This window comes from Pipra filicauda, unplaced genomic scaffold, assembly GCF_003945595.2.
Source record: "Pipra filicauda isolate LSUMZ 115617 unplaced genomic scaffold, ASM394559v2 scaffold2_size9829703_pilon, whole genome shotgun sequence".
Taxonomy (NCBI): Eukaryota; Metazoa; Chordata; class Aves; order Passeriformes; family Pipridae; genus Pipra; species Pipra filicauda.
Window position 1 is genome coordinate 16,417 of NW_024104421.1, and position 22,601 is coordinate 39,017.

General features: G+C 53.8%; 2 protein-coding genes and 1 pseudogene across 2 annotated transcripts; 2 read left to right on the top strand and 1 right to left on the bottom strand.

Annotated features, from left to right (window-relative positions):
- Window positions 1-4,523: 4,523 nt before the first annotated feature.
- On the top strand, window positions 4,524-6,421 carry LOC113991753 (avidin-like). The gene is made up of 4 exons (XM_027728312.2): window positions 4,524-4,902; window positions 5,000-5,210; window positions 5,643-5,763; window positions 6,090-6,421. Exons 1-4 carry the CDS (start codon window positions 4,831-4,833, stop codon window positions 6,133-6,135), a joined length of 450 nt encoding a protein of 149 aa, XP_027584113.2. The 5' UTR covers window positions 4,524-4,830; the 3' UTR covers window positions 6,136-6,421.
- A 946-nt stretch (window positions 6,422-7,367) lies between these two features.
- LOC113991760 lies at window positions 7,368-9,290 on the top strand (annotated as a pseudogene).
- A 2,023-nt stretch (window positions 9,291-11,313) lies between these two features.
- LOC113991752 (non-lysosomal glucosylceramidase-like) lies at window positions 11,314-18,143 on the bottom strand. The gene is made up of 7 exons (XM_027728304.2): window positions 18,101-18,143; window positions 17,759-17,977; window positions 16,416-16,655; window positions 15,931-16,033; window positions 14,486-14,639; window positions 11,889-11,962; window positions 11,314-11,438 (listed from the first exon to the last, which is right to left on the bottom strand). Exons 2-7 carry the CDS (start codon window positions 17,834-17,836, stop codon window positions 11,314-11,316), a joined length of 774 nt encoding a protein of 257 aa, XP_027584105.2. The 5' UTR covers window positions 17,837-17,977; window positions 18,101-18,143.
- Between the last annotated feature and the right edge of the window lie 4,458 nt (window positions 18,144-22,601).

The window sequence follows — 22,601 nt, forward strand, 5'->3', positions numbered from 1 at the left end:
GAGAATGGGGGAACGTCCGTGCTGAGCCATGGAATTGTTGTCCAGAATAATTGGATTTGTTCCCCGGTGTGCAACAAGCCAATAATTACACACTCGACAGAGACACTGGTCATTTATTTCAGAGTTGCACAAGCCTGGGTGTTCAGGAGCATTCCACAAATCAAGCACATCAGCTATCAACACTTTTTCCTGTTTATACATTTTAGCAAACAAAGGCATTAATGTTCTTTGGCTACAAGTTACCTAGTTCTTCCATTAGTTAGTATTCTATCTGCTATTCATTAGCGATTCTCTGATTTCTCCTGCTAAGTAGTCTGCAGGCTCACTCTTTCTCTTCTTTTGAGTCAGTGGGTTTCCAGACTCAGTGGGCAATAAGCCGATGGTCACGATCTCCCCCTGCCGGAATTCCTTTCTACCCAGTCGGAGCTGGTTCAGCACAGTTGCTGAGTTATCCATATTAGTTTCTTCCGTATCTTGGGGGTTCTGCCAAATGTCCTTGTGGCCCCTAAATGCTGTATTCTTTTGGTTCACTAGCAGTGGTACATCCTTCTTCCCAAGATTTGTTGACCTCCCCCTAGGTCTGAGATCATGGAAGCCTGTCCAGCCCTAAACCATAACGAGGCAATTCTACCAAGAAGTAATTCGTAAGATGTCACTTAGAGCTTGTTAGCTGCTATCTGTTTCCTGGATTAAATCTCCCTTTTTGTTGATCAGTCTTGAAAACATACAAAGATCAAACATCAAAGAACACACTTTCTTAAGAATGTTTTTTACATACTCCACAGTTTTCAACATCAAGACAGGAAACAGTGGAGCTTTGCAACAAAGCTTTATTGGGAGAAAGAAGTGGTGGGGCAGGAGTGGGGGCTTTCCCCCCAGTGTTGCTGCCGACATGGGAACGCCCCTGCTGCCCTTCTCACTCCCTCTGTGACTGCACACGGGTGAAGATATTGGTGCCGACCCTGCAGGGACACAGAAGAAGATGTAAGGGTGGCACATGACAACGTCCAAATGCCCAGCCAGCCCTGTATTCTCCCATAGCATTTTCACCTTAGTGGGACTGCAGAGGCTGTTATTTTGACATGCTTTTACCCATGCAGCAAGCAATGGAGTGAACTTTGCCACTGAACTTTGCTAAGTCACACTTTTACAAACTGATATTGAAGCTGCTTTTGCCAACACCTTTGACAGTGACGGTGCAAGCAACCCAAACCACTCATTTGTAACAGTTCCAACACCCCCCAGGGATGCATGGGGAATCTGTGCAGGGCAGGGACAGGGAGCTCACCTGGTGGCTTTCCAGTCATTTTCAGTGTTGTCCATGCGTGACCGCAGAAGCCACATGGTCTTTTGCTCAAGGCACCAACCCACCTCTCCAGCTGTGGTGGCAGGCAAGACCTGCCCCCTGCCTCTTACTGGCTCCTCTGCTGCCTGCAGGGGGGCAAGGCCAGGAGGCAGAAAAGGGCTCTGTGGTGAGCAGCTGTGCCAGAGGCTGGCACTAACCAAACCATGTGCCATTCTGCCCAGGGCTGGGCACCTTGTTTCCTTTTTCTCCTTTCTCGGTCAACACAGCACTTGAAGGCTATGCCAGCCTCGTTAGGGAAGGGTGGGGGATAGGGAGATCCACTGCCCTTCTTGTTGTGTCCCCAGACAGACAGCAATGAAGACTGGGGGCTGTGTGGGTGCCTCGGGCACTGATGAGTCACAGCCATCCCTCCAGCCTCCCTAAACAGTGGGACATGTGTCCTGCATGTATGGGGCTGGCAAGGCCCCTCTGTGTGGCACCAGGGACCAGCAGCATGGGCAGCGGCTGGGACAGCACCTCTTCCTCCCAGGGAGGGCAAGAGAGAGCTGGGAGTGATGGATACCCTCCTATACCAAGGGGAGGTGACCAACAGCACCCCCAGGAGCAGCACAGCCAGAGCTGGCAGTCTCTTGGTCACTCATGCTGCTTGTGGGATGGCATGGCACGGAGTGGGATGGCATCAGATGCCACAGCAGGGCACAACAAGAGCATGCAGCTCATCAGATGACATGGTATGGCACAGCCAGGGCACACAGCCCCTCATCCAGCCACCCTGCACCCTGGGACAGCATAGCATGGCTCAGCAGGGCCAGACTGCATCAGGGCTGCCCTTATCTGTCCTACCTGTTGTGACCATTCATCCTCTGCTTGCCTGTCCTGGAAGCTGGTGCAGGCAGGGGATCACTGCAGCAGCCCAATGCTGTCAAGTGGGTGACACATGGGCCTTTCTTCACTCCCCAGGGGAGTGTTCCTGCTTCCGTGTGGGTAGAGGAATAACAATATCCAGGAAGGACATACTGTCCCGGATGTGGCTCCCCCAAACCAGCTGGTGTCATCCTGGCATGGCAGAGCCACTGATGATGGAGAGGGACAGAGATGCCCTCCCTTGGGATCCCCAGGGTGAGGTTGGTGGGGACGGGGGTGCCGAGACATCAGTGTGGCTCACCTGCAGTTCCCACTTCCACTTGTCTTGTGTTGGAAGCTACTGACAGCAGCAGTGATGTCCTGATCCAGCTGGAAAGGGACAAAAGCAGGTACTGAAGCCAGCACAGCTTCTGGCATGGCTGGTGTTGCTGCAACCCATCTGCATTGTTCTTTAACCCCAGGCAACAGGCTGTCTGCAGGCTTTTTTTCAAAGGTTGGGGTATTCAGTCTATATAAAGGGATATTTCTGCCTTTTCCTCCTCTTTTGACCCTATGACCTCAATAAAGCTTTTATGTGATAGGCTCAGCTTTCAGCAGCTTCTACATGGGCACAGCTGCAGACAGGGAGGACAGTCCTTAGTCACAGATTTTCATTACAGTACAGCCTGTACTATTGTTTTTCAAGGCTGATTAAATCCCAGTTTAAGGAAACAAGTTGAATTATTTATTAACCCTTTCTTCTTATTATAACTTCTTATGATTAACCCTTATTTTTCATGGTTACTCCTGATACTGATGTGTTTTAAACCACAGCCCTGTCAATTTTTAGCTTCTTCAGTGCTTTCTGCATTGCATTGCCTCCCTGCCTGCCCATCGTCCCTTGCCCGCTTCCTGCTGCACCAGGGCTCAGGAATGGCATTGCAGAATTTAGCCATAGCAATGATTGCCAGCTCCAAGCTGCTTTGCTCTCTGCCCTTTGGAAGGTGCAAACCCATGGAGATAGCCCAGCTCTTGGCTTGTTTTATTTTTAACTCAACTGAGGCTGGTCAAGAAATTTGCCTCCTTGAGCACTGAACATATCCCTGCCCCTGGAATGTACACCGGTGGGACAGGGAGTGTTCCATACAAGAAAAATAAAGATTTTGGACAGAAATAACCAATATGGTTTGTGTGATGCTAAACTGAACCTACAGCTGTGAATGAGCTATGGGTTGCTGGGCATGGAGACCTTGCATTGCCCATCCCCAGGGTCCCCGCTGGAGCAGGAGCTCCCTGAACCATGGTGATGGCAAGGGGGTGATAGAGAGGGGGTGATAACAGAGGGCAGATGGCAAGGGTGTAATAGAGAGGGGCGATGTGTGCCTCTCTTGCCCCCTGAAACCTTTCCAGACCAACCCTGACCTTTATCACAAACGTCGGCCACACTCCAGGCAGCACCTGCTTGCCAAAAAACAGTCAGAGCAAACAGCAGCTATGTGGGAAAACATACCTGGTTGTGCAGTTAATTTCTGAGACAACAAATACTGGGGTAGGAATGTCCTGCAGGCAGCCAGCCCTCTGGACAGGGATCTCTTGCAGGCAAGGTGCCAGAGGGCTGTGGGACTCCTGGAGAGAGGAATGGAGGTTGTGGAGAAGCCAGCAGCAGAAATGCAGGGCTCTCCAGCCTGGATAGCATTGAATTTTACTGTCAGGGAGAAACTGGGGCTCAAATGTGAGATTAAAGAGAAAGACAAATTTGAAAAGTATTTCTGAGATGTGGCCAAGAGCTGCCCTGTCTCCATTTTAAGAAAAGGATTATTTCCTGGTGAATAGGGCTCCATCAACTCTTGCTATGAGGACTGGGGGAATTAAAACATATTTTTGGAGACTGCCTTGAAAAACATTGAGAGATGGGTGAGAAACTCTGGCATGAACCCAGACACTTCAGCCTTCCTGGCCAGCAACCACTATAACGTAAGGGGAGTTATACAATATGTACTTACAGAGATTCAAGAATCCCTGCGTAAGTACAACTTTTGTCAGCATTAACATGCAATGTCTAAGATATTCAGGAAATATTGGTTTTCCATTAACTAAATAATTTCCTTCCAAGAAACACAAGCCAGTTTGTAAAAAGAGCAGCAAACATTCATGTCAGCTCCAGGTGAGAGGGGACGGGGCACTTTGAGTGTGGAGGGCCAAAAACAAATCCCGAGGGAATCCGGATGCTGGGTGGGTTTGCATGATCATGTCTGGTGAGGAAGAGCAGGGTGAGCTGTGTGCTGTGGCCAGTCCTGAGGTGCACTGGCTTTAAGGCTCCTGGCACTCCGGGGCACAGCAGTGATGTGGCAAATAGGTGGCAGAATGGACAACAGGTCCAGAGAGGGGTTTTCCCATCTCACCATTGCCGACAGTCCTGGCAGAAGCCAGATTTGATCTGCAAGGTGCAGGGGAAGCAAGGAGGGGCATTTCCAGCAGTCTTTTCTGGGAATATCTGCTGCAATTACCCCCTCATATGGCTAGGAACCAAGACTTTGGAAACACCCAGATTGCACAATGCCCTGGCCAGAGCTGCCACCCACAGCCCTGGCAGCAATAAAAAGGAGAAGGAGCAGGAGCATTGGCAGAGTCCTGCAAGGAGCACATCCCCAAAGTACATCAGCTGTCTGCCTGCTGCAGAGATGGTGCAAGCAACTGTCTTCCTCCTGGTGCTCAGCCTGGCCCTGGGGGCTCACAGCCTCTCTCCAAAAAAGGTAAGATCAGGTCTGGGATGCAGAGGGCAGGATGGGCAGGGTGAGCAAGGGCTGCAGGCTGTGCTGTGGTACCTGTGCTGAGTCCCCTCTGCTGCAGTGCAACCTGATCGGGCACTGGGTCAATGACCTGGGCTCCAACATGACCATCTCGGCTGTGAATGGAGACGGTGTCTTCTCCGGCTCCTACCTCACGGCTGTGACAGTCACCACGAACGAGATCAAAGTGTCACCCCTGCAAGGGTCTCTGCAACGCAAAAACCGGAAGGGCCAGCCCACCTTTGGCTTCACTGTCAACTGGAGCTATTCAGGTACTTCTCCTTTCCCAACCTCCCGGGTGTGTCTCCAGACCTGCCCTGCCCTCCCTACTGCGATGCCCTGGAAGCTCTTCTGCCCCTCCCTGCAGCGTCCTTGCTGATTCTCTGCCTTCCCCTGCACTATACCAGTGCTCTCTCATCCCCTCTGGTGCCCCTGATGCTCCCCCAGCCTTATCCCTGGAGCTCCTTGGCTGCTGTCACCTCCCAGTCCCAGTGGGCAGGAGATGCAACAGAGACTGAAGCCCACAGCTGTCTGCCCATTTCCATGCGAGACCCCCAGCCCTCTGAACCCTCCTGCCTGCTTTCCACATCCCCAGTGTCCCAGGGGCCAGGCACAGCAGGGCTCTACTGTCCCGTGTGCTGGGGCAGGCACTGACCTGACACCCTGGCCAATGCATCACTGCACCTCCTCTCCTGTCCCTGCAGACTCCATCACCGTTTTCACGGGACAATGCTTCGTGGACAAGGATGGAAAGGAGACTTTGAAGACCATGTGGCTTCTGCGGTCACGCATGGACAACCTTGAAAATGACTGGAAAGCCACCAGGTGAGCTCCCTGTCCCTGCCCTGCACAGATTCCCCATGCATCCCTGGGGGGTGTTGGAACTGTTACAAATGAGTGGTTTGGGTTGCTTGCACCGTCACTGTCAAAGGTGTTGGCAAAAGCAGCTTCAATATCAGTTTGTAAAAGTGTGACTTAGCAAAGTTCAGTGGCAAAGTTCACTCCATTGCTTGCTGCATGGGTAAAAGCATGTCAAAATAACAGCCTCTGCAGTCCCACTAAGGTGAAAATGCTATGGGAGAATACAGGGCTGGCTGGGCATTTGGACGTTGTCATGTGCCACCCTTACATCTTCTTCTGTGTCCCTGCAGGGTCGGCACCAACATCTTCACCCGTGTGCAGTCGCAGAAGGAGTGAGAAGGGCAGCAGGGGCGTTCCCAGGCCGGCAGCAACACTGGGGGGGAAGCCCCCACTCCTGCCCCACCACTTGTTTCTCCCAATAAAGCTTTGTTGCAAAGCTCCACTGTTTCCTGTCTTGATGTTGAAAACTGTGGAGTATGTAAAAAACATTCTTAAGAAAGTATGTTCTTTGATGTTTGATCTTTGTATGTTTTCAAGACTGATCAACAAAAAGGGAGATTTAATCCATGAAACAGATAGCAGCTAACAAGCTCTAAGTGACATCTGGGTGTTAGAAATACAAATTACTTCTTGGTAGAATTGCCTCGTTATGGTTTAGGGCTGGACAGGCTTCCATGATCTCAGACCTACGGGGAGGTCAACAAATCTTGGGAAGAAGGATGTACCACTGCTAGTGAACCAAAAGAATACAGCATTTAGGGGCCACAAGGACATTTGGCAGAACCCCCAAGATACGGAAGAAACTAATATGGATAACTCAGCAACTGTGCTGAACCAGCTCCGACTGGGTAGAAAGGAATTCCGGCAGGGGGAGATCGTGACCATCGGCTTATTGCCCACTGAGTCTGGAAACCCACTGACTCAAAAGAAGAGAAAGAGTGAGCCTGCAGACTACTTAGCAGGAGAAATCAGAGAATCGCTAATGAATAGCAGATAGAACACTAACTAATGGAAGAACTAGGTAACTTGTAGCCAAAGAACATTAATGCCTTTGTTTGCTAAAATGTATAAACAGGAAAAAGTGCTGATAGCTGATGTGCTTGATTTGTGGAATACTCCTGAACACCCAGGCTTGTGCAACTCTGAAATAAATGACCAGTGTCTGTGTCGAGTGTGTAATTATTGGCTTGTTGCACACCGGGGAACAAATCCAATTATTCTGGACAACAATTCCATGGCTCAGCACGGACGTTCCCCCATTCTCCCCATGGCGTCACGCAGTCCCTTCTGTCAGCATACCTGAGACCCAATGTGTGTCCCCTGCTGTGACCCTCCAGGGTCCTCTTCTACAGCCCTGCCACCCCCCCATGGTCCCCAGGACCCCCCCTGGCCCAGGGGAGCCAGACCCTGCTCAGCTGGAGCAATGGCCGGTGGCCAATCTCCCACCGGGTGTCCTCTGGCAGGAGGCCCCGCAGGAGCGGCCGCTGCCCAACCACAGCCCCCCTGCTATGGAAGGGGCCAAGCGGGCGTGGGGCAGCAGCATAGGCAGAGCCACCACCAACAACACCATGGGGACCCTCAGCTGCTGCCTGCTGCTCACCCTGGCCCTGCTCATCCCTCACCAGGCTGCAGCCAGGAAGGTAAGGGCAGCCCTGGGGCAGAGTCTGGCCGTGCTGTGCTGTGCTACCACAGGGAAGAGGGTGGCTGGATGCGGTTGTCACTCCCTGGCTGTGCCATGCTGTGCACCACCATCCCTGTGGTGCACTGAGAGCAGGCACAGGGCTGCCTGCTGTTGCTGTGGCAGGCTCTGCCATCCTGGGGTGCAGTGTAAACTGCCAAGGAGGCTGCCTGCTCTTGCTGTGCTTTCTGGTACCACGTTGTGCTGTGCTGTGCTGTGCTGTGCCACAGTCTGTTCTGCCATGCTGTCCTGTGCCATGCTCTGCCAGCCCTGGGACAGAGTGTGCAGGGCCTGGGGGGGGAGGTTTACATGTTTTCACTGTGCCATGCAGTGCTGGCCTGTGCCACCCCAGCTCACATTGTTTATGTTATTTCTGCCTGAGGGGCTGAATGCTCTGATGCAGCCTTGAGGTACCCTGATGTGCCATCCTATGCCATCTCTCACACCATGCCATGCCATGCCATGCCATGCCATGCCACAGTGCAGCATGTGTGAGACCAAGGGGCCTGCCAGCTCTGACTGTGCTGTCCTTGTAGGCACTGTTGGTCACCTGGGCCTGGGATAGGGCAGTACCCAGCACCCCCAGCTCTCCCCTGCCCTGCCCAGGGAGAGGGAAATGCTGTCCCAGCTGGTGCCCATGCCATCATTCCCAGCTGCCACATGGAGGGGCCATGCCATGGGACACACCTCCCACTGCTCAGTGAGGCTGGAGGGGGGACCGTGGCTCAGCAGTGTCTGAGGCACCCACACAACTCCCAGTCCCCAGTGTGACCTGCAGGGCCTGTGGAGGAGTGAGCTGAGCTCTAACATGACCCTCTTGGCCCTGAACACAGTCGGCACCTTCTCAGGCTTCTACCACACTGCTGTGACAGCCACCAACAAGCAGAGCCTGGGGTCACCCCTGCCAGGGGCCCAGCAGTACCTTGCCCGTGCTGGGAGTGGGGAGCCCTCCAGCTGGTCCCCCACAGCACTCAGAATGTCCAGAGGAACTCTGGCTGTGGGCACAGACTGCCCACACACACTTGCTTCTGCCCTGGGATGTGCTGATGGGAGAGGTGCCTGTCTGGGGTGCGTAGCGGGGCTGTCTGTCTGGGAAAGGTGGCAGGGGTGTCCACCTGTGTGTCTGAGGGACATGGCAGAGTTGGAGCCCATCTGTCTGTCCGGGTGATGTGGAGCCAGCCCATCTGGCCAATCTGGCAGGCTGGTCCATCTCTCTGTCCAGGGAATGTGCTGCGTGGTGTTTGTCTGTCTGTCTGTCTGTCTGTCTGTCTGTCTGCCAACATCAGGTGGCCCAGGTGTCTCTGTCTTGAGGTGCAAGCTCTCAACCCCCTCTGCCTCTCTCCAACGCTGCCAGACTCCACCACGGCCTTTGTAGGCCAGTGCTTTGTGGATCACCATGGGAAGGAGACACTGGAAACCACATAGCTCCACATGTGGGAAGAGGTCCCATCCCACAGGGACACCTGGAAAGCCACCAGCTGAGCCCTGTCCTGGCTCTCCCACCCCACAGCCCTCACTCCCCTCCTCCTGACATGTCTTCCTCGCAGGGTTGGCACCTCCATCTTCACCCGCCTCAAGTGATGGGAAAAGGGCCCAGAGCTGCCTGCAGCCTGCTGTCCTTCTGCATCCCCAAGGCTCTCCACTGTAGCAGTCTCAGGCTGGGCTCCTGCCTGCTCCCAGCATCCTGCACAGGAAACACACCCTCACCTTGCCCTGTTTCTTCCCAGTGCCTCCCAGCAACGTGCTGGTGGGGCTCTCCCTTCCCAAAGCTTGCTGCTCCCACACGTGGAGCAAATAAAGCCTTCTCCAGCTGGCAGAGAGCCGTGCCCCATGTGTCCCTGGGGTGCAAGCAGCCACTCTGTGGCCATGGGCAGAGCAAGGGGGGGGACGGGTGGTGACTGGGGGAGCAGAGGGAAATGTTTTGGAGGGGCTGGAAGGGATGGGGCTGGGGGACAGGAGAAGTACAGGTGCTGGGTAATTCTGCTTCCTGACCATGGCTTCAGGCCTCAGCAGGTGCCTTCTTGCACATGCATGTTTGGGACATTCACAGGGGCCTTGTGGTGGGTGGCCCCAGGCAGCATCCCCAGCGTGGAGCAGCGGGATACCCCACAGCCAGGGATCAGGGTGAAGGCTGCATGCTGGCAAGCCACTACTGTCAGCTGGCCTCATCCTGTGTCTCTGCCTCCATTTCCAACTCCTGCTGGGGATGGTGGGCTTGGTGCACATGTAGGGGAGAGCTGGGTGCCAGGCTCCACAGATTGCAATCCGGGATGTTGGCGTGGTCCAAAAGCCATGCTGGATACTGGAGGGAACATGAGAGGGACCTGGAGCTCCAGGGGAAGCTGCTGGGGAGACTGGGTGGCTAAAGCCACATACTGAAGGGCTCCATGGTCTATGGGCACAGCTCTGCATGTATTTCCCAATACTTGCCTGTCCCCTGATTAGTGAGAGGGTGGAACAGGGTACAGATCTTTTATGATGTTCAAATTCACAGGATGTCATCTGTACCTTAAACTTTGTTTTATCAGCTAATTAGGAAAGGGAACAAACCAAACAGGGGCCCTTTGCACTGATATGACTGAAACTGGAACTCACTAATCCATCATTTCAGCAACTCATGAAGTTTCGTTAGTTACATAATGTGTACTGTGCAGCTCCCAGCTCCTGCTCCTGAGCACCAGAGGGAGAAGCTGTGTGGGCAGGGAGAGGTGCAGAGCCTGCCTTGGACTGCGGGATGGCTGGGGGAAGCAACTGTCGGATGGGGCAGGGATTTTGGGGCAGAAAGCACACAGTGCCTCAAGTTCCTGCAGGGCAGGGTGGAAGCCCAGACACAGCCCTCAACCAGTAGACATGGGGCTAAGATCCCCCAGACTGGGTGATGCCAATGGGAAGCCCCACACAATCCCTCCTACATCCTGGTTCCCACTCATCCCCGTTCCCATCTCTATTCCAGACGCCATGTCCATTTCCACCCCTGTTCCAGTCCCCATGCCCATTCCCACTCCCATTCCAGTCCCCATCCCCACCCTCATCCCCACCTTCAAGCCTCATCCTTGCCCCGTCCCCATCCCCCCAACCCCTGCTATCCAGCCCCATCTCTGTTCCTGTCCCCATCTCCATCCCTATCCACATTCCCTATCCCTCACCCTTGTCCCCATTCCCACCCCCGTTCCAAACTCCCACGCCTCTTCAACATCCTCCTCTCCTCCAATGCCCCATCCCTGTTCCCATCCCCACTCCCATCCCCGTTCGTCCTCCAAGTGCCACCCCAGGGCTTTCTGGCCTGTTGGCTGTGCCAGCATCTCCCTCTGAGCACATCTGTGAATGGATGTAAACTCCCCATAGCAAGTGTAGTAGGACTGCTGCCAGATCGGATCTATAGTTATGTCTCTGTTATAATTGTGGCAAAGCATCCTAAAGCACTTTAGGATGTTAAATCAATCAATGATTAAATGCTGCCAAATCCTTTAGACAGAAAGCACTGAGCAAGTCTTGGACTAGAACTGGAATCAGCCACACATCTTTCAGCAGTTCAGAAAGCAAGGAGGAACTACTCTCTGAACTCCAGTGGGATTCAATGGGAGCATCTCCCTTATCCTTTTCCATCTCCAGTCTCCACATAAATCATTCCAAATTGATTCTCACGCCTTTTTCCTTTGAATGTTTTTACCCATGCAGTAAGCAATAGAATGAACCTTGCCATTGAACTTTGTTAAGTCATGCTTTTACAAACTGATATTAAACCTGCTTTTGCCAACACCTTTGACAGTGATGGTGTAGGCAACCCAAAGCCCCTGGGATGTACAGGGAATCTGTGCAGGGCAGGGACAGGGAGCTCACATGGTGGCTTTCCAGTCATTTTCAAGGTCGTCCACATGGGACCACAGAAGCCACATGGTCCTCAAAGTCTCCTTTCCATCCTTGTCCACGAAGCATTGTCCCGTGAAAATGGTGATGGAGTCTGCAGGGACAGGAGAGGAGGTGCGGTGATGCATTGGCCAGGGTGTCAGGTCAGTGCCTGCCCCAGCACTTGGGACAGTAGAGCCCTGCTGTGCCTGGCCCCTGGGACATTGGGGATGTGGAAAGCAGGCAGGAGAGTTCAGAGGGCTGGGGGTCTCACATGGAGCACCAAGAGAAATAGAGTTGCTTGCACCATCTCTGCAGCAGGCAGACAGCTGATGTACCTGGGGAGGTGCTCCTTGCAGGACTCTGCCAATGCTCCTGCTCCTTCTCCTTTTTATTGCTGCCAGGGCTGTGGGTGGCAGCTCTGACCAGGGCATTGGGCAATCTCTGTGGTTCCAAATTTACCAGCCATATGAGGGGTTGGTTTCAGCTGGTATTTCCAGAATCCCTTTGTTCCAAGATAAATGCAAGTGGACAGCTCAGGTGAGCTGCACCCTTATCCTGGTACCACAGTACCCTTCCAGCCTCACCACGGTGACCCTAAGGGAGAGCACCTTTGTCCCTCTTCCTTGGCTGTGGGCTCTGCCATGGGAGGACACCAGCTGGTCAAGGGGGGACTGCATCTGGGAACTTGCTCTTCCCAGACAACATTATTCCTCTGCCCAGGAACAATCCCCTAGGGAGCAAAGAAAAGACCATTTGTCACCTGCTGGCAGCACTTGGGCACCACAGCGATGTGCTGCCTGCATCAGCTCACAGAACAGGCAAGTGGGGAAAGGAAGGTCACAGCAGGCAGGATACGCTGCTTCCTTCCCCCAGCCCTCATGGCTATTAAGTATTAAGGGAGTTCTTTAGAATAAAAAAGATCTAAGGCAGAGAGAGTGAGCTTATAGCCCTGCCTGTGGTGTCCCCAGAGCTCTCCTGTCCTGCACTGTCATGTCATCAGAGATCTCCTTCCCTTCCAGTGGTGTCCCCAGACCTCCCCTGCCCTATCTGTGAGGTGTCCCCAGATCTCCTCTGTCCTCCACTGTGATGTCCCCTGAGATCCTCTGCCCTTCATGTGTTGTCCCCAGAGATCTTACACACTCCCTGTGATGTCCAAAGATCTCCCCAGTCCTCCACTCTGAGATGCTCCTGCCCTCCCTGTGACATCTTTGATGCTCTCCTGACCTGCTGCTCAGGCCATGCTTCCTGCCCCATCCCGCGCTGTCCTCATGGACTCCATCACCGTCCAGAGGGGATGGGGCTCTCCCATCTGATGGCTGTCCTCTGGCAGGAGGCCCCGCAGGGGCGGTTGCTGCCCAACCACAGCCCCTCTGTTATGAAAGGGGCCAAGCGGGCGTGGGGCAGCAGCACAGGCAGAGCCACCACCAACAACACCATGGGGACCCTCAGCTGCTGCCTGCTGCTCACCCTGGCCCTGCTCATCCCTCACCAGGCTGCAGCCAGGAAGGTAAGGGCAGCCCTGGGGCAGAGTCTGGCCGTGCTGTACTGTGTTTTCCCAGGCAGGAGGGTGGCTGGATGAGGTTGTCACTCCCTGGCTGTGCCATGTTGTGCACCACCATCCCTGTGGTGCACTGTGAGCAGGCACAGGGCTGCCTGCTGTTGCTGTGCCAGGCTCTGCTCTCTGGTGCCATGCTGTGCTATGCCATCCTCTGCTGTCCTGTGCCACGCTGTGCCAGCCCTGGGGCACAGTGTGCAGGGCTTGAGGGGGTTGCATGTTTTCACTGTGCCATGCCTTGCTGTCCTGTGACACCCCAGCTCACAGTGTTTGTGGACAAGGGGCTGCGTGCTCTGGGTGTGCCCTGCTGTGCCATCCTGTGCCAAGCCATGTTATGCCATCCTACACCATGCCATGCCATGCAATGCCATGCCATCCCACAGCACAGCTTGTGTGACCAAGGGGGCTGCCAGCTCTGATGGTGCTGGCCCTGGGGGTACTGTTGGTCACCTGACCCTCATATAGGGCAGTACCCAGCACCCCCAGCTCTTCCTTGCCCTGCCCAGGGAGGGAGAGGTGCTGTCCCACTGGTGCCAGCAGTCCCAGATGCCAGGCAGAGGGTCTTTGCCATGGGACATGCATCCCACATGCATTCACATTCCCATTGTGAAGCTGAAAGCGGGACTGTGTCTTGGCACAGAATTAAGGATGGCAAACCAGATATATTTTTATAAAAGGAAGTGATTTACTACAATAATTAGACAAAAATATCTTCATTTAACTACAGAGTATGGAAGCTATGGAAGCTACACAGAATGGAAGCTACTATACTACTAGTATAGTATAATGCCACTATTTTGAAGCTATATTAAAGCCAACAAAAACAATTGTGAAGTAGAGTCTGATATTACCCACCCATACCAATGACTGTGGGCAAATCTCTTTTGCTCAGACTCCAGGAGTAGCCTTGAGGGTTATCCCCATTCCAGGGAGGAAACTCCACACACATTCCAAGCAGGGGTGTGTTCAAGGACCCTGCCGTTAAAAAGAGGGACTGGGCTTTTATAGCGATTTGGGCTGGCCCCATCCCTGCATCCCTAGCCCTCCAGCCCAGCCCCAGAAGAAAAAGGAGGGCAGCAAGGGCTCCCTCTTCTGGCTTGGTCCCCTGGCAAAGAAGACAATAAGGAATGGAAGGAGACAGCTTTATTTATTAAGAACTTCAAGTGATTTATCCCCTTCAATGTGCTCCACTGCCTGCCCCCGGCGCCAGCAGGGAGGGGGGCCATGGTACCAGACCAGGACCTGCTGCTTGGGCTCAGATTGTCACCGTCCAGGGAGCCGGGTCTCCCCTGGGGATTGGATCTGCCACAGGCCCTCCTGGGGCAGAGCCACTCAGTCTGTGCAGTGTCACCCAACCACAACCATCAAAGCCACGTGCCTGCGTGCACCAGTCCAACATCCTCACACACACATGCACCCACACTTTTTTTTCCTACAGGCCAGGTCCCCACCTTACCCAACCCTCTGACTGCACAAGAGGACTCCTGTGCCATTGGGCAAGAGACCAGCCCCCGTTTGGAATGGCTGGTGAGCTTGCAGGCTTATCAGAGCCCTGAGCAATGGGGAAGGCGAGGCACAGGCTCCACTGGAGACAACCCACCCACTTGAAGGGCGGCTTCTCCTTGGAGCCAAAGTGAACACACGGCATATCCCAAGCCAGGGCCAATTCCAGTGTCCTGTGTCCCCGGGCAGGCACTCTGCAGCTGGCACACACCGCCGCTGCCGTCACCTCCCCCTTCTCCGTCAGGCTGCTTTGACCTGATGGGAAAAATGATCGTATTCGTAAGGGACCAAGGAAGTCCTGTGAAGGGGTAAATGAAGATCACACACACCCCAGAGGGGATTGAGACCCTTTGGGCACAGCACAGCCCCGCTGCAACCTGCAAGTTACAGCCCCAGGGTTTTAAGGGATGACTGTTGCTGCAGGAAAAGATCCATTCCATGGGCGGAGTCCTCCGTCAAAGCAGAGGAACAAATCAGGCAGGAAAAGCCACCAGGCATGAGTGGAAGGCACAGAAGTCCCATGACTTTGTGCTGCTCAGAGACACTGACTTTCTGGTGACAGTCATTGTTTCCAGCTTTTTGCAGGGTGTTTGAGCCATGCTGGTGTTTAAGAAAAGCCCTGAGGCAGCTGCATAATTATATGCTGGTTGTGACATGTGTACAAGGTAAACTCATTAGAGCAACAATTTTAACATAAGCACAGATCCTGACTATGATAATATCTGGCATTCATGAAGGAAAACCACATCCCAATAGCCTGAAGAGCTCTGAATGCATCCAGGCAGGAAGCTTATTTTTCCAGAAATATTCACACAAACACTTCATTTACAGAATGTAAGGTCCAAGAAATATTGCAAAGACCCAATATCAGCATCACTAGTTTGTCAGTATCATCCTTGCTTAAAAGCTGACAGAGACATTAGGCAAATGGTCACCTTTCATGGCAAGAGGAGGTGAGCAGCAAGGGCTGGGACCTTGCCTGAAGCACCCTGCTTCCAGGCTCCTCCCAAGGGAGCGAGCAGACAGCTGAAGGATGATGCAGAGTTATCGAGGGAATACGGAGACCTTTGGGGAACTGGTACAGTAACAAGCAGACAGCAAGTGATGGCAGCACCAAATGCCAAGGGCTGCTAAACGCCTGCTGGAACCAATCTGATGGGACACAGCTCACTCATCTGGCAACAGGGACTGAGGGAAGGTGGCTGGGCAGCACCCTGGCTACCCAACACAAACCCCAGCTCAGTGGGCAACCCCACACAGACTAAGGAGATACTGGCACCTGGAACTAATAATGCCAGGAACAGCCCCAAAGTGTTGTGAACACCACTCTTTTAGAGAAGCACACAAGGACAAGCAACGGAAAGGTTGGATACAGCCTAAAGTTGGGAAGAAGCCCAAGCATCCCACAGAGCTTTTAGCAATGGCACCAAGGTGGCTGGAGGAAGGGAATTCTGCCTTGGCTCAGGTACCCTGTGCCCCACAACCAGGGGTCACCCATTGCCCCTACTCCCCCTTCACGTGTCCCATGGAGGATGGAGGGACTCACCGGTGGGTGAATCCAGCCTGCCATCCTGCAGGAGGTCCTGCCACACCTCTCTACCCAATCCCGTGGGATTGAATGCCGTCAGGTGGGTGACTCCCGTGCCAGCCTGGAGAAGGGAAGAGAATCCTCAGGGGCTGGTACTTTGGAGGGGCAGACGCAGGCTCTCCACCCCCAACAACAACACTGGTACGTCACACTCGCTCCCTGCTTCTTGCGCTCCAAGTGCAACTCCAAACCTACTCACCCACTGCCCTGCAAGCTTCACCCACAGCTTCTCTCTTGCCACTTAGCCACAAACAGGTTGCCCTCAGGGAAGTCATGTCCCCACCTCTGAGATCAGGCAAGCGCTGAGAACCAGTGCCGGCCCCAGCCCATCGCCCACTCGTCCTTTACCAGCTGCCTGGAAGCAGCTCCACCCCAGCCAGCACCCAGCCAGAAGAGATGCACAACCCTCCAGCAGGAGCCACACCACCAGGGTAGCTCTTTACCTTCTCCTGGGCAGAGATGGCGAGAGTGAAGGGGTTCACACTCGTGCAGTGGTGCAGCAGGACTCCAGCAACTCGCTCGCCATCCTTCTCCAAGGCAAAGGGCTCGTTCCAGTGCCCTCCGCTCCTGTCCTCCTTCCTTCCCATGCCGTTCTGCAGGCTGAACATGGTGGACACTTCCATGTCCTCATCCCTCCCGTTCTCCACCTCCCAAATGAACACTTCCACTGGCAGGCTGGAGTCCTGGCAGAGACAGAGAATGCCGTGTACATGGCTGGTGCTCCACCATTGGCTGCCGGAGGATGATTTCTCTCACTGCAGGGGAAACCACGCAGGACACAGGGGGAGGATCAAGAGCACCAGGAACTCTGGTTCCCTTTCCCCACCCACGACGTGGAGGAGCCCAGTTCTAGTTCCATCTCCATCTGAAGAACCATTCCGACGTCTTGAAGGACGGGGAAAGGGGACTCCAGTGACAGGGTTTTTCAGGCCCCGAGCCTGGAGGGGAGAGCTGCCCTCCCCTCCCTCCCCAGCACCCACGTGGCTCCATGGCAGGCACAGAGACAGCACACTGGCGTGGAGAGGAGGCAAGAGAGACTTTATTGTTGGGAAGGGGTTTATAAAGCTTTTAGGAGGGTCAAAGGGAAAACCAATCACAAGTTCAGGGTCACACAGAAAAAACCATCAGGTAAAGGGTCAACAGCCAATAGGAAGGGGTTAACAAAGGACCAGTGAGAAACACCTCAGGACACCTTCCCAGGACACTCTGTATGGAAGACAATAGCCCTTCACAGGGGGGTGTTGGGAAGAGGGAGGCAGTGACACTGCAGAAAATACAAAAAGCCATTTTGAAACATGTTTATACCAGTTTCTCATCAGATTCACTGCTACAAGGAACAACTCAGTCTTGAAGTCTGTTGCCAAGCTGAGGAGGACCAGCAGGAGCAGAGGAATTTATGGGGCAGGCAATACAAAATTCAGAAGAGGAGCCCTGGGCTAGCAAACACCACACCCGGCAAGAGGGAGACGAAAAGCGGCATTTAAGGTTTGGCCGGGTGTCTCATCCCTCAGCTGCCTGGCAGGTTGATACAGGCTCACGTGCTTCCCTGGGGTAAGAGGAAGGTCAGATGTGTCAGCAGCACAGCCTGCCACCCTCATCTGGGGCTGGGAGCCAGCACGAGCAGCGTGAGGGAGCGCTGAGCCATCCCTTGCTGCCATCCCGAGCTCCCGCATTGCTGCAGGGGTTCCCCCTGCCTGGGACCATTGCTGAGCAGAGACATGGGGAAATGTTGGAAAAGCCCAGCTAATAAGCAGCTCTTCCCTTTGGGATGTCATCACCTCCTTACCTTATAGTCATGGGGGATGACAGGAGAGACCTGTCGGCAAGTGAGCACCACCTTCTGCCCCGGGAGCTCATAGACCATCCAGGCCCGGGGGTACAGGGCGTGGTAAAAGGCATAGTGGCCACAGTAGCCCCAGTTCCAGCTCTGCAGAGTGCTGGGTCTCTCCACAGACAAGACCTGCTGGTAAATCGTCTACCCCTTGCAACGCAGGCACACGGTGAACTGGAGAGGAGAGGAGAGGAGAGGAACACACGTAGGGAATGAGATGAGCCCAATGACAGATGTCCCAATTACCCAGACTGCTGCAGTGCCATTGACTCCCCCTGCATACCCTGCTGCACCTACCTGGTTGGCAAGGACTGTTTCATAGTTATAAATGCCAGGATTCAGTTCCCAGCGGCAGAACTTGCCTCCAAAACACTATTTGTCTAAAAACAGAGAAAAATGTGTATGAAATTTTCCACATGTTATTTGCTGCCCTAAAAAATCCCAAATTGATATCTGAATTAACTATGGTTTCTTTGGGTCCCTCAAGTCTGTTACTCTTCACTTGCAAGAGAAGAACTGGCTGTAGATTCCTCAGGTGGGGTGGGATGGAAAGAGCAGCTCCTGGTGGTGCCATATCTGGAAGGGAGCTGAGCACTGGAGAGCCATTGTATGGATTCTTTATGCTCCATGGGCAGTTGTCAGACCAAAAGTTTCTGGTGGTGATGGAGAGGCAGACAAGTGTGCTGACTGAAGGAAGGAGTGACTCTGTGTGTGGGAGGGTGATGAACCACGTCATCATCTATTGGTAAATAGGAGGGCAGTTTCTGGTGACTTTACCTGGGAGCATTTTTTGCTGAAGACTGAGGGATTTAATGAGAAATGGGCCTGGGGTCAGGCCCTCCTGTGAGGGGTGGGACTGGGGCTATGCATGGACTCCAGGCAGGATCTGGCCCAGACCTGCAGTAATACACATTGGGGAGGAAACAGTGAAGGTGGTGCACTCCAGACTGTCCCTTGCCTTTCCTAGCCTTGGACTTGTGTTGCTGAAGGTGGCACTCTTCCCTGCCCTCTGGTGAGCTTTGAACTCACTGGAGGTGGGACTGATGAACTTTTCTCTTCTGTTCCTGTGAGCATCGAGGTGTTTTCCCATGTATTTTGATCCCTTGCCTGGCTGGCAGCGCTCCTCTTTGTAACCTCATTAACATGTCCTTGCTGCGTGCACGAGTCAGTAATGAAATGTAAGAGAAGCCTGTGACCCGGTCCTGAGGAAACTGTGCCCCAAAAGCTTGTGCCAGAGATGGCTGCTTCACACTAGCCCTTTGGTGATCCCCAGAGCAGCCCGTGGACTTCTCTGCAGAGGCAGACTGAGGAAGAATGGCTGTGTGGATGCTTGGCTTTAGCAGAGCTGAGAGGGATTTGCTGATTTTCCCTTGAGCCTGCCAAGGTGTCTGGTTGAAGTGTCCAGCCTCCCCTGGCAAGCTCCTGCCTGGTGTCATCACAGCCTCTGCTTGACTGCTTTTTGCTTGGCTGGCCAGTTGTTTTTGTGCTCCAGTGGAATTGGTTGGTTGCTTTTGGTTTCTTTTTGTTTGTAGGGTTTCATTTTGATTTTCTTTGTTCTTTTTTTCTGTTCTGGCAAGAGCTTGCTCAGTATGATAATGCAGTCTGTTCTGGTAACTGTCTTCAGATCCAGCCTTAGTGTTTTGAACTTTTTTTCCCCCTTGTTCTGGGAGGGAGGTTTTTGTCCTGGTAATCATCTGAAATAGGAGTGACCATTGTTGACCTTTCACAAGTCTTTAACTTTCACTTTGGAAAAAAGGTTCTGGTATCTCCTGGTAGAGAGAAAACCACCAGGGGTCGTGTGCTTCTGAGTCTGACCTCTTCATCCCCAGTCTTCTCTCTCTCAAACTCTCTCACTCTAGGCCACGACCCTTTGCATCATCACCCGATTACAAAACTGAAAGGATTAACTTGCTTTGGAAATCACTCAAACTAAGACTTTTTTTTCCCCTTGAACCGAAGCTGAATTTTACTTGTACTTTCTTTCCCCAAGATTCCCAGCATTTACTCAAACAAATCTGCTTGTATCCACAACATTCACTTTGCAGCTGCAAGATAGATTCTGTTGTCATCAGACCAGTTTGGCCATAACTTTTGCCTTTGGCAGGAAGTTTCCTCAAGCCTTGCTGATCCTGGACTGTCTGTTGGCCAACTCTGGCCAGCGTCCCACCTCTTGAAAGCGTCGTGATGCCTCCTATAGCTGGTGCAGAGGCCGAGAGAACCTAATGAGAAATGGGCCTGTGGCCTTGTCAGGAGAAAGTCTGGGCCTCAGATAGTCCTCAGCCTGAGCAATGTGACCATAAAACAGATGGGGGTGGTGTGGTTGGCCAGGTCCCCAAAGCAAACTCCCAAGAGACGTGGGAGGGTTGGCCAGTGACTGAGGGTGAGAAGCTGGTTTTGGAGAGGCACTAGCTGGATGAGCTCTCAGCCTGCTCAGGAGGAAGGGTTAGTGTTAGGTACAAGTAAACCTCTCCTGTAGTCAACGGGCAGGGTAAAGTGGGGACGTTAAGTGTGTGGATGTGTGTGTGAGGATGTTGGACTGGTGCACGCAGGCACGTGGCTTTGATGGTTGTGGTTGGGTGACACTGCACAGACTGAGTGGCTCTGCCCCAGGAGGGCCTGTGGCAGATCCAATCCCCAGGGGAGACCCGGCTCCCTGGACGGTGACAATCTGAGCCCAAGCAGCAGGTCCTGGTCTGGTACCATGGCCCCCCTCCCTGCTGGCACCGGGGGCAGGCAGTGGAGCACATTCAAGGGGATAAACCACTTGAAGTTCTTAATAAATTTGTCCAGCTGTCTCCTTTCATTCTTCATTGTCTTCTTTGCCAGGGGACCAAGCCAGAAGAGGGAACCCTTGCTGCTTCCCTTTTTCTTCTGGGGCTGGGCTGGAGGGCTAGGATGCAGAGAGGGGGCCAGCCCAAATCGCAGCTGGCTCTTGTAGAGTTTTGCTCAAGGCACCAACCCACCTCTCCAGCTGTGATGGCAGGCAAGACCTGCCCCCTGCCTCTTACTGGCTCCTCTGCTGCCTGCAGGGGGGCAAGGCCAGGAGGCAGAAAAGGGCTCTGTGGTGAGCAGCTGTGCCAGAGGCTGGCACTAACCAAACCATGTGCCATTCTGCCCAGGGCTGGGCACCTTGTTTCCTTTTTCTCCTTTCTCGGTCAGCACAGCACTTGAAGGCTATGCCAGCCTCGATAGGGAAGGGTGGGGGATAGGGAGATCCACTGCCCTTCTTGTTGTGTCCCCAGACAGACAGCAATGAAGACTGGGGGCTGTGTGGGTGCCTCAGGCACTGATGAGTCACAGCCATCCCTCCAGCCTCCCTAAGCAGTGGGACATGTGTCCTGCATGTATGGGGCTGGCAAGGCCCCTCTGTGTGGCACCAGAGACCAGCAGCATGGGCAGCGGCTGGGACAGCACCTCTTCCTCCCAGGGAGGGCAAGAGAGAGCTGGGAGTGATGGATACCCTCCTATACCAAGGGGAGGTGACCAACAGCACCCCCAGGAGCAGCACAGCCAGAGCTGGCAGTCTCTTGGTCACTCATGCTGCTTGTGGGATGGCATGGCACAGAGTGGGATGGCATCAGATGCCACAGCAGGGCACAACAAGAGCATGCAGCTCATCAGACGACATGGTATGGCACAGCCAGGGCACACAGCCCCTCATCCAGCCACCCTGCACCCTGGGACAGCATAGCATGGCTCAGCAGGGCCAGACTGCCCCAGGGCTGCCCTTACCTTCCTGGCTGCAGCCTCGTGCAGGACAAGCAGGATCAGGGTGAGCAGCAGCAGCAGCCGAGGGTCCCCATGGTGTTGTTGTTGGTGGCTCTGCCTGTGCTGCTGCCCCACACCCTCTCGGCCCCTTTTATATAAGAGGGGCTGCTGACCCTCTGACAAAGGACACCCATGTGGTGGGAGAGTCCCATCCCCTCTGGGGATGCACAGGGGACCCGTGCAAGGTCAGATGAAGCTGGATAGACAAAAGAGCATCAAAGACAACACGGGGAGGGCAGGAGAGGTCTGGAGACACCACAGGTAGGACAGGGGATTTTTGACAATATTGCAGTGAAGAGCAGGAGAGCTCTGAGGACATACAGGAAGGGCTATAAGCTCTTTCTGTCCACTTTAGAGCTTAGTGCTCCCTTAATCCTTAATAGCCTTCAGGGCTGGGGTAGGCAGCAGCCTGTCCTACCTGTTGTGACCATTCATCCTCTGCTTGCCTGTCCTGGAAGCTGGTGCAGGCAGGGGATCACTGCAGCAGCCCAATGCTGTCAAGTGGGTGACACATGGGCCTTTCTTCACTCCCCAGGGGAGTGTTCCTGCTTCCGTGTGGGTAGAGGAATAACAATATCCAGGAAGGACATACTGTCCCGGATGTGGCTCCCCCAAACCAGCTGGTGTCATCCTGGCATGGCAGAGCCACTGATGATGGAGAGGGACAGAGATGCCCTCCCTTGGGATCCCCAGGGTGAGGTTGGTGGGGACGGGGGTGCCGAGACATCAGTGTGGCTCACCTGCAGTTCCCACTTCCACTTGTCTTGTGTTGGAAGCTACTGACAGCAGCAGTGATGTCCTGATCCAGCTGGAAAGGGACAAAAGCAGGTACTGAAGCCAGCACAGCTTCTGGCATGGTTGGTGTTGCTGCAATCCATCTGCATTGTTCTTTAACCCCAGGCAACAGGCTGTCTGCAGGCTTTTTTTCAAAGGTTGAGGTATTCAGTCTGTATAAAGGGATATTTCTGCCTTTTCCTCCTCTTTTGACCCTATGACCTCAATAAAGCTTTTATGTGATAGGCTCAGCTTT

Coding starts and splice junctions, on each gene's coding strand:
- LOC113991753 (XM_027728312.2), top strand. CDS start 4,831: ATGGTGCAAGCAACTGTCTTCCTCCTGGTGCTCAGCCTGGCCCTGGGG. Junction 5,211..5,642: donor TGTCAACTGGAGCTATTCAG/GTACTTCTCCTT, acceptor CTGTCCCTGCAG/ACTCCATCACCGTTTTCACG. Junction 5,764..6,089: donor AATGACTGGAAAGCCACCAG/GTGAGCTCCCTG, acceptor GTGTCCCTGCAG/GGTCGGCACCAACATCTTCA.
- LOC113991752 (XM_027728304.2), bottom strand. CDS start 17,836: ATGGTCTATGAGCTCCCGGGGCAGAAGGTGGTGCTCACTTGCCGACAG. Junction 16,656..17,758: donor TCATCCCCCATGACTATAAG/GTAAGGAGGTGA, acceptor TGTCTCTGCCAG/GACTCCAGCCTGCCAGTGGA. Junction 14,640..15,930: donor CAGGCTGGATTCACCCACCG/GTGAGTCCCTCC, acceptor TTTTCCCATCAG/GTCAAAGCAGCCTGACGGAG.